Genomic DNA, 16073 nt, shown 5'->3' with positions numbered 1-16073 from the left:
CATCCAGCTCCAGGCAGTTCTCCTCTGAGCTGACCCGTTGAAAACAACGGGGTTGAAGGTGGTTTTGACCAATTTCAAAAGGTAGGAGAGAAGGGTCTGTCCATCTATCGTTGGATCCAGCTCCCTAAGTGATTAAAACCGGTGTAACAACCGGTTCGGGGAGCGTGCGCGCACAACATTTAGAAAAGACCATTTTTAGCTACAATCCTTACCTTCTGCTGTATCCCCGGTGACTAAAACAGCTGACGGGTGGCAAAACCACTCGGTGGCAAAAAAGTTTTCCTACTGGTTCTGTGTGAGGACGGGCTTTGCACGCCCGTGCGAGCACTTCCTACGTGCGCGCACCCAATGCATGCTCCGTGCATGTGCAGCGTTTGCAACTCCCCTTCTGCTACTTATTTCCTGCTTTTCAGCCTCGGCTGTGCCATGCAAAAGGTTAGTATAGACCCGGGGAAGGTGGGAGGCCCCAGCAGCTGATCGTTGGAGTGAACCAGTTCGGCTGAACCATGCCGAACCACTAGAATACCACCAATGAAACCGCTCTGCCCCGCCAATCAGCTCAAAAACAAGGAAATAAAGCACAGGAAAGGGGTGAGGTGGGTGGGTGGGACCCAAAAATAACCGGAACTATCAGTTCACCCGAACCGGTCCAATCCCACCCCTGCTCCCTACGACTTTGAAGGCAGAAAGTTACTTCCTCTGGGAGAAAGCTAAACTTGGTTTGCCTCCTGTAGATGCTAGCTTCCTTTAAGAGAGGGAATATGGCAGAAATTCTACCAGGCCAGCCCCCAGAAGAGGCCTTTCCATATCTGGATCACAGAAATCCAGATGTTCTTGAGAACGGTGTCCAAGAGACACAGACAGCTCCGGCGTGTCGCTGCCCCATATCGGCCAATGCCTTTCTTCCAGACCATTTATGGAAGGATCTGGAAAGATCTTGGAATGGTGGACAAAGGAACTCCCACATCATCTGAGGAAGAGAGAACTAAGGCACCTCAGAATTTTCAGAAAGCCATCAAGGTAAAGGTAAGAGTAAAGGTTCCCCTTGCACATACGTGCGTGTCGTTTCCGGCTCTACGGGCCAGGGCTCATCTCTATTTCAAAGCCGAAGAGCCAGCGCTGTCTGAAGACATCTCCGTGGCCAGCATGACTAAACACTGAAGGCGCACAGAACGTTCTTCCCTTCCCACCAAAGGGATCCCTATTTTTCTACTTGCATTTTTTTTTGTTACATGCTTTCGAACTGCTAGGTTGAGCAGAAGCTGGGACTAGGAACAGGAGCTCACTCCATGATGCGGCGCTAGGGATTCAAACCAAACTGCCAAACTGCTGACCTTTCTGATCGACAAGCTCAGCATCTTAGCCACTGAGCCACGGGCTACTTCAGAGTAAGATGTCTCCTTGTGAGTAAAACTCCCAGGGATGCAAATACTTACAACTGCAGCTGGCTTCAATTTGAGAAGTTTTTATGAAACTTTGTAGTTTAGACCGGGCAGTTCCTGCAAATGTGAGGGGAATCTTACTTTATGTGTTTCTGGCCTCACGTGGCTTTGTTATCTTTGACCCCAATGTCCTGGTCCATCAGAACTAACTTCTGAATCTTGATGTCAGTGAAGGCTCGGCTCACCAGGTATCTAAGTTCTTGGCTCTTCTTTGGTTAGAATAGAATAGAATAACAGAGTTGGAAGGGACCTTGGAGGTCTTCTAGTCCAACCCCCTGCCTAGGCAGGAAACCCTACACCACTTCAGACAAATGGTTTTCCAATCTCGTCTTTAAAACTTCCAGCAATGGAGCATTTACAACTTCTGGAGACAAGTTTTGTTCCACTGATTAACTGTTCTCACTGTCAGAAAATTTCTCCTTAGTTCTAGGTTGCTTCTCTCCTTGATTAATATCCATCCATGGCTTCTTGTCCTAGCCTCACGTGCTTTGGAGAATAGCTTGACCCCCTCTTCTTTGTGGCAACCCCTCAGATATTGGACCACTGCTATCATGCCACCCCTAGTCCTTCTCTTCTCTAGACTAGACATACCCAATTCCTGCAACCGTTCATCATATGATTTAGCCTCCAGTCCCCTAATCCTCTTGGTTGCTGTCCTCTGCACTCTTGCATGGCCCAGGGGAACACAAGGCTTGCGTCGCTTGCATTGCGCACAACAGGGAATGAGGGGAGGGGGAGAAAGGGGCAAAGGGGGGGGAACTTGCCCCACTCGCCCCACGCGCCTGGCCTGGCCACCGGGCTGCTTTTTTCTACTTCTTTCTTCTTCTGCTTTTAGCTACACGCAAGGAAAGCAGCCAAAGTCTGTCTTTCTCTCCCCCAAACTCTGCCAGAAATCTTGAGACACTATACCTATATCTATATCTATCTTCAACTCTATCTCCATCTCTATGTATCTGTCTGTCTGTCTGTCTGTCTCTCTCTCTCTCTCTTCCTGCGCAGCCTGGATTAATTGCTTTGCGGGGTGACATTTCTCTGTGGACCAAAATTTTCTCGCGGACCACTGGTCGGCGACCGCTAGACTAGAAGACCACCAAGGTCCCTTCCACCTCTATTGTGATTGATTAATTGAACCAGAAGAATGGCTAGAATGGCTCGCCTTCAGAAGTTGTGGCTGCTCCATCACTGGAGGTTTTTAAGGAGAAACCGGACAGCCACCTGTCTGAAAACTGGACAGCTACCTGTCCTGCTTGAGCAGGATCTATTCTGATTGACCTACCGTGAATGACAGGGCTTTCTTCTTCTCCCTCATTCTCTGGATGGCATTCCGTACCTGGAGACGGAACAACAAACAGAGATCAGCCTTTGGGTCCAAAACGTCCAGCCACGATGCTCCCCCAGAACTCAGGAAGGCGCGGAATTCAGATCAGACTAAATTTTCTGTGCAGGTGAACGAGAAACCTCCCAATTCGACAGTTGACAGAGCAGGGAGCTGGGGGAAGATGGGTGTCGTAGTTACACTTCTCCAAACTCTTTCTCCTTGAGTATCTCGTGGGGAAGGGGGGGGGAAAGGCGGACAATCGAATGACGTCTCCCCATAATGGCAAACGACACCTCCCAGTGTCCCTTACTCCCCCGCTCTGTGGGGCTGCAGGCAGAGGCCACTTAGCAACATCTGGAATCCTGCAGGATCTTTGGCTGTAGGTTTTCCCTCTTTTATGGGTAAGGGAAAAAAAGGGGGGAGGGAATTGTCATAGGAAATCTGGCCTTGCGTTGATATGTCTACCCCAACGCACGGTTGAATGATTGGTCCTTAAGTTTGTGAGTGCAACAACAAGCAAAAACAAAAAATGAATTGAATGGATCTGTTTGTCCTCTCTGAATCCCCAGCTGGCAATAACATGCTTGTTTTACTGAAAAAGCCAGCATTTTTTTCAAACTTCTGTAATAATTGATGCACATAATCTCCTAATCTTGAGGCACTATACCTATATCTATATCTATCTTCATCTCTATCTCCATCTCTATGTCTATGTATCTGTTTGTCTGTCTGTCTGTCTCTCTCTCTCTCTCTCTCTGTCTGTCTGTCTGTCTGTCCATCCATCCATCCATCCATCCATCCATCCATCCATCCATCTATCTACCTACCTACCTATGTATCTTTCTATCTCTCCATCCATCTATCGTCTCTCCCTCTTTCTCTCTCTCTCTCTCATCTCTATCATCTATCTATCTATCTATCTATCTATCTATCTATCTATCTATCTATCTATCTATCTATCTATCTATCTATCTATCTATCTATCTATCTATCTATCTGTCTGTCTGTCTGTCTGTCTGTCTTTCTGTCTGTCTGTCTGTCTGTCTCTCTCTCTCATATATATATATATATATATATATATATATATATATATATATATATATATATATAATATAAATAAATAAATAAATAAATATATAAATAAAATGTTTAGTTTGTCTTACTGGCCTTCAGCTTGTGTATTCTGTTGTGCTTTAAAGTTGTAGCTCTCATCTGCCATCATCGCTTGTATTGTGTCCGTCTGTGAGTCCACTAAACCACTGTAAAGTCGACTCACAGACGGACCAATCAGAAGCCTGATGATGGCAGATGGATCTGCTGAACGTTCTTTAAAAGCACAACTATGCTGAAATACCGAACAAGGCACATACATGTAAGTACCCATATATAAACATTATTATATATATATATATATATATATATATATATATATATATATATATATATATATATAGAGAGAGAGAGAGAGAGAGAGAGAGAGAGAGAGAGAAGAGAGAGAGAGGAGAAGAGAGAAGAGAGAAGGAGAGAGAGAGAGAGAGAAGAGAGAGAGAGAGATATCAGCTTCTCTCCCATAGATCAGCCACCACCCACACCTTCCTGCATGTATATTTAAAATCTTAAGGACTAGAAACTTGTGGAGGATTGTTTCGTTTTAACAAGATGCTGTTTTTCCAAGCCCAGTCTTACCTCGCTGTTATAGAGTGCATAGACCAGGAATATGTAGAGGCCCTGTAAAAAAAAAAAAGGGGGGGGGGAATGCATACAGACAAGCTGAAAAGATATTAGCTCAGAAAAAATTATTGTTTTAGCTGTTGCAAAGGCTGAGAGGCAAAACTGGAAAGGCGTTAGTGGTTGCTCTCCCTTCTTCTTCCCACCAGCCATTCAGACCACAGCTGGAAAAAGATGGACAGGAGAAATTCACAATTCCAGGCTCTTTTTTTTTCCCTTTTCCAGTGACCCACAATGAAAAACAAAACAAAACAAAAAATCAATTAAGTCTGTTTGCATTGCAGAATTGCAGCTTTGGCATTGTGTTAACCTAAGAATCGGGGACCATTTTCCTTGAGGCTTGAACGGGTCCTTGTTTTCAAGATGGAAAACCCAGAGCTGGACTCTTGTCTCTTTTCACTACGCTCCGCTGGAAAGCCTGGACACGAAATAATTAAAATAACACAGCTTTGCAATGCAGAGACCTATCCAGGGGGGGTGATAGGAGGTGGAGAAGATGCGAAAGGCGCTTGGTCCCCTTTGGAAAGTGAATTGTTCTGGAGTTTTGTTTTGCAAACGGACAACTACTAATGCTCAGCTCTGAGGGAGCTGCCCAAAAAATAATCTGATTTTTTTTTTGGGGGGGCTGGATCCAGATAGAGGGTGGCGATGTTGAAAAAAAGATGTTGAGACTTTGGGAAAAGTGCAGAGAAGAGCAACTCAGATGATTAAGGGCCTGGAGTCAAAAACATATGAAGAACAGTTGCAGGAACCGGGTATGGCCAGTCTAGAGAAAAGAAGGACTGGGGGGGGGGGACATGACAGCAGCATTCCAGTATCTAAGGGGCTCCACAAAGATCAACTTATTCTCCAAAGCACCAGAAAGCAAGACAAGAAACAACGGATGGAAACTAGCCAAGGAGAGAAGCAACCTGGAATTAAGGAGAAACTTCTTATCAGGGAGGACAATTAACCAGTGGAACTGCTTGCCTCCAGAAGTTGTGGCCGCTCCATCACTGGAGGTTTTTAAGAAGATGTTGGATAACCATTTGTCTGAAGTGGTGTAGGGTTTCCTGCCTAAGCAGGGGGCTGGACTAGAAGACCTCCAAGGTCCCTTCCAACTCTGTTATTCTATTCCATTGTATTCTGTTCTGTTCTGTTCTATTCTCTATTCTATTTTTATTCTATTCTATTCTTGTTCTCCTCTCTTCTATAGTCCATTCCATTCTATTCTACTCTACTCTGTTCTATTCTCTCTTCTATATTCCATTCTCTTCTCTTCTCTTCTTTTTCACTCCAATATTTCTATTCTATTCTATTTTATTCCAATATTTCTATTCTATTCTTTTTCACTCCAATATTTCTATTCTATTCTATTTCATTCCAATATTTCTATTCTATTCTTTTTCACTCCAATATTTCTATTATATTCTATTTCATTCCAATATTTCTATTCTATTCTTTTTCACTCCAATATTTCTATTCTATTCTACTCTTTTTCACTCCAATATTTCTATTCTATTCTATTCTATTCTATTCTATTCTATTCTATTCTATTCTATTCTATTCTATTTCATTCCAATATTTCTATTCTGTTGTATTCTATTCTTCATTCTTTTATTATTATTTCATTATTATTTCATTATTAATAACTGTGGCGGACTTATTTCCTACCTCCTTTATTCTAAACAATTATCTTTTATTTCTAAAAAAGAAAGTTTCCTTTAGATTTATTTATTTTGCTGGTACTTTCTAGCTAAAATTTTCAGCTCAATCTCGGATACAGAAGTAAAAAAAGAAAAAAAACAGGGCAGGAATCAAAAGCCCAATATCTTGACTTTCTCAGCTGGCTTCTGGCAATTTTCAGAAACTAGAAACATCTCCATCTAGAGGCTAAAAGCTCCCTGGAGTTTATAGGCCAAGGATAAAATAGATGAGAACGTTATATTGTGCAATTCCGATGCCTCGTTCCTGGAATTTTATAAGGGGTCCAGATAATTTGTAACTTTCTTGGACTTTCTCCGTACTTTCTCTTCTGTTCTTTTTTTTTTTTTTTTTTTTTAGAAAATCTATTTCCAGCCCAAAAAAAAAAAAAAAAATGCCTTGAAAGGAAAGAGGACAATGCCAGTGAAATTAAATAAACATCATTAAAACCAATTTTATCCCATCCTCCCCTCAAAAAAATGGTTTATACAATTTAGAAAACTTTTATTTTTGTCCTCGGGAGATAAGTATTTAAAAAGTAAGTGGGCAAAGTGAGCTTGCCTTATAGACGTCTGGAAAGAGGAAATTTTGCTGGTTTCAATTGGGTCTTGAAATGCACATTAGAGTTAAGACCGCTGGTTAATTTTCAGGATGATTTATGATTAATAATTGTCAGGGATTCATTTCTAACAGGCTCCTTTATTACAAACAGCAATCTTTTATTTTGGAAAAGTGTCCTTTTTGATGTATTTATTTTCCTGGTTTTTTTGCTCTTGGATTTTTCTTGCAAAGCCAAATTATAAACACAATTATTGTTAGTTTTTTTGTTTTCCTTATGAAAATATGGTCCCCAGATTTTGTGCTAGTTCGGCCCAGTCTTAATAGAAATCCTGCTATTTCAAATGGGACCAAATAGTTGGAAAGCTGCCCCCTTCCCTGCATTTTACAGAGAAGGAACCCGAAGCTGAGGCTGACCCACAAAAATCACACACAAACACCCACACTTTGCAGAAACGCAGCGGAGCTTTGTCGCCTTGGCAGCCAGGAGAGGCTCTTCGCAGCTTTAAAGAGTTGTGAGTTTTTGTTTTGTTTTTCCCAACAAAAAAAAACCCTCCCTTTTCAAAGCTGCCTGGGGAAACTGAGGCTATCTCTGTGTTTGTTCACGCTCTGCCCTCCAAGGTTTCATGCCCCCACCGCCCCCGCCTGTTCAGAATTTCATTTCCTAGCTGGAAATCAACCCAACTCTGCACTCCAAGCATTGGCTCTCTGCTTTTATTTTTATTTAAAAAATAAAATAAAATATCCGATAGGGGTTTTGCTTCTGGCTTCTTTTATTTTGTTCTCTCCTATCGCAAAACTTTTGCAGCTGACGCATTAATTGTAGCTCTCTGCAAACCGCAGGACTCCCACGCATGTGGAGGGAGGAGGAGGAGCCCTGCACACACACACACCCCCATTGCACTCTTTGCAGATGGGTGGGAAGAGGACACCCACGCACACACACACACACACACACACACACAGATACACACACACACACACACTCTCTCTCTCTTTCTCTCTCTCACACACACACACAAACACACACACACTTTCTGTCTCTTTCTCTCCTGCCTCTGGTTGGCTCAGCCTCTTTGCATCCCACCTGGTTCTTTAGACAGCTGAATTTTTAAGGGGGAGGAAAGCTGACATCCCAGGGGCCCATAAATATTTTGTCTGTCTTTCTTGCAGAGCAATTACATCCCTGGGCTAAGCTGTGGCAATTAAATACTGTTTTGTTCCAAACAATCTTTACCAGTGCATTGAAGGCAGCCCAGCTCAATTGTCTGTGTTTGTTTCTGATTCCTGGGTTGAGTGGTGGATTTTATTTTGCGGGGAGGAAAGATGGTTAGATGAGATTGAGGGGTGGGGGAAGATGGACAGATGAGGAAAGAAGGAAGAAAAAGGAGAAGAGAAGGGAGGGAGGAAAAAAGAGAGATTGGGAAAGAAGGAGGAAGGGAGAAAAGATGAAAGGAGAGAGGAAGGAGGAGAAGGAAAGGAAAGGAAAGGAAAGAAGGAGGAAGGATTGGAGAGGAGAGGGAGGGGAAGGAAGGGAGGAGGGAGGGAGGGAGAAGGAAGAGGAAGGAAGGAAGGAGGATTGAGGGAGGGAGGAAAAGGAAGGAAGGAGGGAAGGAAGGAAAAGGTAAAGGAAGAGGAAAAGGGGAAAAGGAGGAAGGAGGGAGAAGGGGTAAAGAGGGAGGAAGGAGGAGAAGAATGAAGGAAAGAGGAATAAAGGAAAGAGGAAGGGAAGGAGGGATTGAGGGAGGGAGGGTGGGAGAAAGAAAGGAAGGAGGGAAGGAAGGAAGGAGAAGGTAAAGAGTGAACGGGAAAAAGGAAGGAAGGAGAAGGAAAGAGGGAGGGAGGAGAAGAATGAAGGAAAGAGGAATAAAGGAAAGAGGAAGGGAAGGAGGGGATTGAGGGAGGGAGAAAGAAAGGAAGGAGGGAAGGAAGGAAGGAGAAGGTAAAGAGTGAAAGGGAAAAAGGAAGGAAGGAGAAGGGAAAGAGGGAGGGAGGAGAGAGGAATGAACGAAAGAGGAATAAAGGAAAGAGGAAGGAAAGGAGGGATTGAGGGAGGGAGGGTGGGAGAAAGAAAGGAAGGAGAGAAGGAAGGAGAAGGGAAAGAGTCAAAGGGAAGAAGGAAGGAAGGAAAGAACAAGAAGGGAAAGAGGAAAAGGGAAGGTTTTTTCCCAAGTGTAATATTTCATAATGTAATATTCTTCCTATTACATCTTATTAATTTTAATACATTATTAAACAGTGTAGTGTTTAATAAAGGAATTTGATCCAGAGTATTCGTCTCGGAGGAAAAGACTGAGTCAGGTAGTCAATCAAAATTATATTCGCTAAACTATGTTTTGTGTCCACGAGACATTGCACCTTCCAGCTCTATTCCTGATCAATCGATCGATCGATTGACTGACTGACAGACAGTAGGCTGGGCTTGTATTGTGCTGAGACCAAATTCAAGGAACTACTTCATGGCTTTGAGAGGGCTGCCCCCTTATTTCTATCCACCCCTTTCAGCAAGAATTTCTGACCGAGGTTCAAGCTGCACTAACAACAACTGCTGAACCCAAGGGCCACTGTTGACGATGTATGGTCCCCATAGGAGCATCTAAGAAAACGTGGTCAACTGCCTAGAAAAAGGTGTGTGTTTTGGGGGGCACCCAGTTCACAGCCGAGACCAGTAAATAACCTTTTGGGCTTCACTTTTTGCCTGTGTCCCTTGGATGCAAAAATTCTGCTTCCTCGCAACTCCTGGTGGACTTCGCTTGGGGCTGCAAGAACCTTCTGCAGATGTTTCAGACAGAAGCTTTGCTCCACACTAACTCACCTGGAGGGAGTTTAGCATGATGAAGATGTAGGCCCAGGTAACGCTGAGGTGAACAAGGATGCCGCATACCCAGGTCAGGCCCAGGACAGGGAGCAGCACCAAGATGGGTTTGGCGGTGGCCCTGGAAATGGAGCAGAACAAGGGGAAAAAAAAAAAAGTTGGCCTCTTCCTAGCCAAGTCCCAAAACTGGACTCGGTTCATTTGGAGGCAATTTCTCCATCCTTCTCTCTGTCTCGGGTGGAAAGATGCTCGGGTTGTAATCTTCTGCTTTGGGTTTTTTCCTTATCTCAAAGCCTGAGATGGCTCTCAGCGCATGCGAACAGAAGGAGATTCCACAACCACATACGGAGGAATAATCTGCAGGTCTTTCCAAACTACCTCCAAACAAAACCAGACAAAACCTCCCCCCCCTGCCTTTTTTCTCTCGCTCCTTGTCTAGATAGAAAGAGACCCTGTCCTCAGTTCATCACCATTCCAGAAAGCTTTGAATCCGACCCCTCTATCCAGAGGTTGAAGTGAGACCCAGAAGAGCGGAATGTATTGTGGGTGACTTTTCTAAAATCCCGATTTCTTCATCCAGAATTTTTGCAAGAAGTTAGAAGAGCCGCAATGGAGCCCAGTGGAAACCAGTCTAGCACGACTTTAATTTTGCAGGCCGGTTCAATCAGGGACCTTTTTATTTTATTTATTTATTTTATTTCCTCTTTCTAAAGTCATCCTACCCACCCAGAGGTTGAAGATGCCACCAAGCCCCCAACTGCAAAAGATGTCATCTCGCCCTCCATCGCCCGGCCTCCACCTTCAGCCCTGCAAAACCGCGTGGAGGCTATCTACAACACCAGAGGAACAGTGTGTGTGTTTTGTGGCTGCCCACGGCGCCAGCTGAAAAAGCAACAAAGAGATTGCCATCCGCCGGGCTTATCGGAGGAAGCTCTGGGAGAGATAACGCTGAGTGTGGAGCAGAGGTGAGGAGAAGAGAGGGGTACAGTGGCTCTAAGCATCAAGAGATGGCTTTGGAAGAAGAGGTTGGAGGGAGGGAAACCAGTGTCGTCCAGGGATGTCCCTTCCAAAGGTGGGGGAAAAAAAATAAGGTGCTCTATTCTATTGGTCCGGTTTCTAAACGGTCCTCTGTCCTCCAGAAACATTGGGCAGAAATTTTACAGATTAACAGAGTTGGAAGGGACCTTGTAGGTCATCCAATCCAAACTCCCACCCAAGCAGGAGACCCTACACCATTTCTGACAGATGGCATCCCAGTCTCTTATTGAAAGCCTCCAGGGATGAAGCTCCCACAACTGCCGAAGGCAACTTCTGTTCCACTGGTTGATGGTTCTCACTGTCAGAAAATTCCTCCTTATTTCCAGGTTGAATCTCTCCTTGGTCAGTTTCCATCCATTATTCCTGGCCTTCAGGTGCTTTGGAAAATAGCTTGACCCCCTCCTCCTCTCTGGGGCAGCCCATCAAATATTGGAAGATGCTTTTCTGTCTCCCCTGGTCCTTCTCTTCCCTAGACTAGCCAGGCCCAGTTCCTGCAACCGTTCATCGTAGGTTTGAGCCTCCAGTCCCCTCATCCTCCTGGTTGCTCTTCTCTGTACTTTTTCAAGAGTCTCAACATCTTTTTATATAGTGTGGTGACCAAAACTGGATGCAGTACTCTAGGTGTGGTCTTACTAAGGCTTTATAGAGTGGTATTAGTACTTCCCTTGATCTTGATTGTATCCTTCTGTTAATACAACTTAGGATTGCGTTAGTTTTTTTGGCTGCTGCTGCACACTGCTGGCTCCTATTTAGCTGGTTATCCACTAAGACTCCAAGATCCCTCTCACAGTTCCTGCTATTGAGCCTGGTTTCACCCAGTCTATATGGGTACTTTTGGTTTTTCTTGCCTAAGGGTAGGACTTTACTTTTCTCTACATTGAATTTCATTTTGTTAGAGCGGGCCCAGGGTTCAAGTCTGTCAAATTGTGAATTCAAATTATGAACCGAAGACACTAGAGATGATGGTGATGGAAACCATTCTTTGACGGTGCTAGATGTTTGGGGAAGCTTCCAAAATTGGCACATTTTTAGCAATTCGTCTTCGTTCTGAATCAGAATTCATGCGCCGACGTCAATTTTTTTTGACCCCAAATGCTATGTCTTGCCAAAAGTCACTGAAGGACGCCAAAGTTTGGAACATTTTTAGAAATGTGATCAAACTGTCCCTGGCTTAATCCATCATCTCCCAGATCTAATTTTGTTGACTGAAAGGCGGAAAAGAATATCTCTATCTCCATCCATGCCAAAGGCCACCAAGAGACAGAATCATGTCAAAATAAGTTGGAGAACTAACAAAAGGCAGCCAGATCAATTTTTTTCTAGGTCAAGTGAGGTACTCAAGATCAACTCAGGTACTACCGTAATACTACTCTACAAAGCCTTAGTAAGGCCACACCTAGAGTACTGCATCCAGTTTTGGTCACCACACTTATAAAAAAGAGGTTGAGACTCTAGAAAAAGTGCAGAGAAGAGCAACCAAGATGATGAGGGGACTGGATAATAAAACATATGAAGAACGGTTGCAGGAACTGGGCCTGGCTAGTCTAGGGAAGAGAAGGACCAGGGGAGACAGGAGAGCATCTTCCAATATTTGAGGGGCTGCCACAGAGAGGAGGAAGGGGTCAAGCTATTTTCCAAGGCACATGAAGGCCAGATAAGGAATAATGAATGGAAGTGGATCAAGGAGAGATTCAAGCTGGAAACAAGGAGGAATTTTCTGACAGAGAGAACAAACAACCCATGGAACAGAAGTTGCCTTCGGAGGTTGTGGGAGCTTCATCCCACAGAGACTGGACTGCCATCAGTCAGAAATGGTGTGGGGTCTCCTGCTTGGGTGGGAGTTTGGATTGGATGACCTACAAGGTCCCTTCCAACTCTGCTAATCTGTTAAGCTGTCTAGCTTTGCACCCACGAGGAAGGAACACATGCCCCCATGGGTCTGACTCACCAGATTTGAACCCCAATCTGCTTCTCCAAGCTGCTGTTGGGGGTCAGCATCCGTGACCGACGCCGTGCGCTGGAGACTGTCACCATCACCACTCGGAACAGCACAAAGGTGTTCACCTAAATGACAAGGACAAGGACTGTGAAGAAAGGCCCCCAGATTTTCCTTCTGGGCAGCCTAGAAGGACCACACCTAACAGATTAAAAGATTGACAGAATTTGAAGGGACCTTGTAGGTCATCTAGTCCAACCCCCCACCCAAGTGGGAGACCCTACACCATTTCTGACAGATGGCAGTCCAGTCTCTTCTTGGAAGCCTCCAGTAGTGATGAAGCTCCCACAACTTCCGAAGGCAACTTCTGTTCCATGCGTTGATTGTTCTCACTGTCAGAAAGTTCCTCCTTATTTCCAGGTTGAATCTCTCCTTCTTCAGTTTCTTGTCTGGCCTACAGGCGCTTTAGGAAATAGAGTTAAACCCTAACAAATAAAATTCAACAGTGAAAAAAGTCAGGTTCTACATTTAGGCAAGAAAAACCAAATGCCCAGGTACGGTATATGTGGTACCTCGCTCAATAGCAGTAACTGTGAGAGGGATCTTGGAGTTCTAGTGGACAACCACTTAAATATGAGCCAGCAGCGTGCTGCGGCTGCCAAAAAAGCCAATGCAATTCTAGGCTGCATTAATAGAGGGATAGAATCAAGATCACGTGAAGTGTTAATACTACTTAATAATGCTTTAGTCAAATCACCCCCTGGAATACTGCATCCAGTTTTGGTCTCCACACTGTAAAAAAGATGTTGAGACTCTAGAAAGAGTGCAGAGAAGAGTAACCAGGGGGATTAGGGGACTGGAGGCTGAAACATATAAAGAATGGTTGCAGGAATTAGGTATTTTGTTTATTTTATGTATTTGTTTGTTTGTCAAGCATGTATGAGAAAACAAGTATAAGTATGAACATATTAACATATAAGTATAAACAAGTGTAAGTATATACATAATGCATGAGTATGAATAAATGGGAACAGTAGGACAGGGATGGTAGGCACGATGGTGCACTTATGCACGCCCCTTACAGACCTCTTAGGAATGGAGTGAGGGCAATAGTGGATAGTTTAAGGTGAAAGGAGTGGGGGCTTAGGATGTAACAATAGAGTCAGGTAGGGCATTCCAGGCATTGACCACTCTGTTGCTGAAGTCGTACTTTCTGCAACCGAGTTTGGAGCGGTTTGCATTGAGTTTGTATCTATTGTTTGCCCGTGTGTTATTGCGGTTGAAGCTGAAGTAGTCATTGACAGGTAGGACTTTGTGGTATGTCTAGTTTAATGAGAAGAAGGACTAGGGGAGACGTGACAGCAGTGTTCCAATATTTGAGGGGCTGCCATACAGTAGCGGGAGTCAAGCTATTCTTCAAAGCACTAAAAAGGCAGGACAAGAAACAACGAGTGGAAACTAATCAAGGAGAAACAACCAAGAATTAAGAAGAAATTTCCTGACAGTGAGAACAATTAACCAGTGGAACCACTTGCCTCCAGAAGTTGTAAATGCTCCAACGCTGGAAGTTTTTAAGAAGAGATTGGATAACCATTTGTCTGCAGGGATGTAGGGTTTCCTGACTAGGCGGGGGTTTGGACTAGAAGACCTCCAAGGTCCCTTCCAACTCTGTTATTCTGTTATGTGTCTACAGAAATAACCTTGGACCCAGCTGGCAGAGCCAAAAAAAGTCTCACCTGAAAGTATGGTGACGTTACCGCTAAATAATGTACTGACTGTACCTATCTAAGGTTCTGATTAATTCAAGGCTTGGTGGGTCAGGGAATTGCAAGTATCATAGCTTTGCCTGTAGAGGATTCCAAGTTCGACTCCACTGATGCTGAGGAAAACTCCCACTGGTACCCGAGGTGACGTTGGACATATCGAAATGTCGAAGTTGCAAGCAACTTCTTGGACGGTGGGCATGAACGGTCCCTGATTTCTGGGCCCTTCAAAAATGCAAGAGGGTGGATGAGGAAGGCCAGGGGTTTAAGCCAAAAGACTTTGGCCCTTACTGTTAGGACAAAGAGGACGGGCCCCACAAAAGCCCAGATGACCTCTGTCTGCACATTCAGCCAACAGTGATTGTCCGCCACGTATTTGTTGAACGACGTAGCCAAAGTGATGCCAACGATCAGCACAGGAAGCCCTGCAAGGAAGGGAGAGATTGGTAGGTCAGTGTCCATCCCATCTCCCACAGTCCACTTGGCCATGGAGGAAGGACCACAGCTGACCTCTGCTTCAGCGTTTCATTGTCTCTAACTAGCACCTGCCTTGTCCCTTTCTGGTCTATCCTAGGAAGGTCACCCAACCTGTCGTCTCCGAGTTTCAAGTAACACATGTTGTGGTTCGCCAGCAGTCAGTGCAGACGGCAGCGGAATCGGACAATGGGGAAGAACGGGGACCAGTCCAGGATTCTGGAGAGGACTCGGACGAGGGTCCTGTGTCCAATGCAGAGGTGGGGCCAGGACCATCTGGGAGTGGGGTGCTGACTCCGGAGCCTCCAGAGTCTGGCAGCAGTGAGGTAGAGGACCCAGGGGAGCCTGTTCCCAGTGCGCGTAAGCACAGAGCTGCCAGAAGGCAAGAGCAGCTGAAACAAAAGGGGCAGCTTGGGAGTAAGGCTGGGAAGTGATTGCCCCTCCCCTAAGGGAGGCAAAGGTAGAGAAACTTTTGCAGGAAGCAACGTCGTTCGCTCTATTTGGATTTAACCTTGACGCTCTGTGTGGACTTTGTACTTCAGTTGGCTTTTTACAATTAATTTGACACTTTAATTGTTAGCAGCAATTCAAAGGAGATAAAGGTGGGTGCTTATCTTGATGAACTGTTTGGGACTCATTACGGGCTGGGAATGAACATTATTCCCAGTGTTGAAATAAAACAAGAGCTGTTTGGACTAAGCGTGTGCTTAATTATGGTCTCAGAAGCCTTGGTAAGAACACACATTTAGACAGTGGCTATGTGGTTATATAATCCGGTTTTACTCAGAATGTTTTGATGTATCTGTATAATCTATTCAACCATAGAGTAATAGAACAGGTTTCGTTTGCACAATGGGGATATCTACAGAATTGTTGGCTGATTTGTGGTTCATGCAGAGGTGGGATTCCAAAATCCCAACAACCAGTTCTCTGCCTGGTTGTTGGGTGGGCGTGGCCATGGTGGGCGTGGCCTACTGGAACTTCCTGGAGGGCCATTTTTCACCTTCCCCAGAATCCGGAGGCTTCCCTCGGGCCTCTGGGAAGGTGAAAATGGCCTCCCCCGGACTCCGGAGGCCTTCCGGAAGTCGGAAACAGGCCCATTTCTGGACTTCCAGAACGTCCAGGCCGGCCATTTTTCATCTTCCCAGAACCTCCACACAGACCCTGCAGTTACCTGCACCCAAAACGGGCAGTGTGGAAACACCTGGGAGGGGAGGGGCGGAGGTGGGCAAGGCCATCTAGTTAGTTCAACTACCGGTTCGGCGAACCAGATATAAATTTAACATCCGATTTGCTCGAACCGGCGTGAACCAGCTGA

General features: G+C 44.9%; 1 protein-coding gene across 1 annotated transcript in view; it reads right to left on the bottom strand.

The window, feature by feature from the left end:
* ADGRD2 (adhesion G protein-coupled receptor D2) overlaps positions 1–16073 on the bottom strand; it is a 49303-nt gene that overhangs the window by 8144 nt on the left and 25086 nt on the right. The window contains exons 17-21 of the mRNA XM_087944266.1: positions 14573–14706; positions 12531–12646; positions 9545–9665; positions 4447–4488; positions 2719–2772 (exon numbers count right to left, since the gene is read on the bottom strand). Of these exons, the coding sequence (XP_087800392.1) occupies positions 2719–2772; positions 4447–4488; positions 9545–9665; positions 12531–12646; positions 14573–14706 (467 nt within the window). The remainder of the gene's footprint in view (positions 1–2718; positions 2773–4446; positions 4489–9544; positions 9666–12530; positions 12647–14572; positions 14707–16073) is intronic.

This window comes from Notechis scutatus, chromosome 15 (genome assembly GCF_049901735.1).
Source record: "Notechis scutatus isolate UNSWTSFEM ecotype Mainland chromosome 15, rNotScu1.2, whole genome shotgun sequence".
NCBI lineage: Eukaryota > Metazoa > Chordata > Lepidosauria > Squamata > Elapidae > Notechis > Notechis scutatus.
The sequence above is the reverse complement of the archived record's forward strand: the minus strand, read 5'-3'. Positions and strand labels throughout refer to the sequence as shown.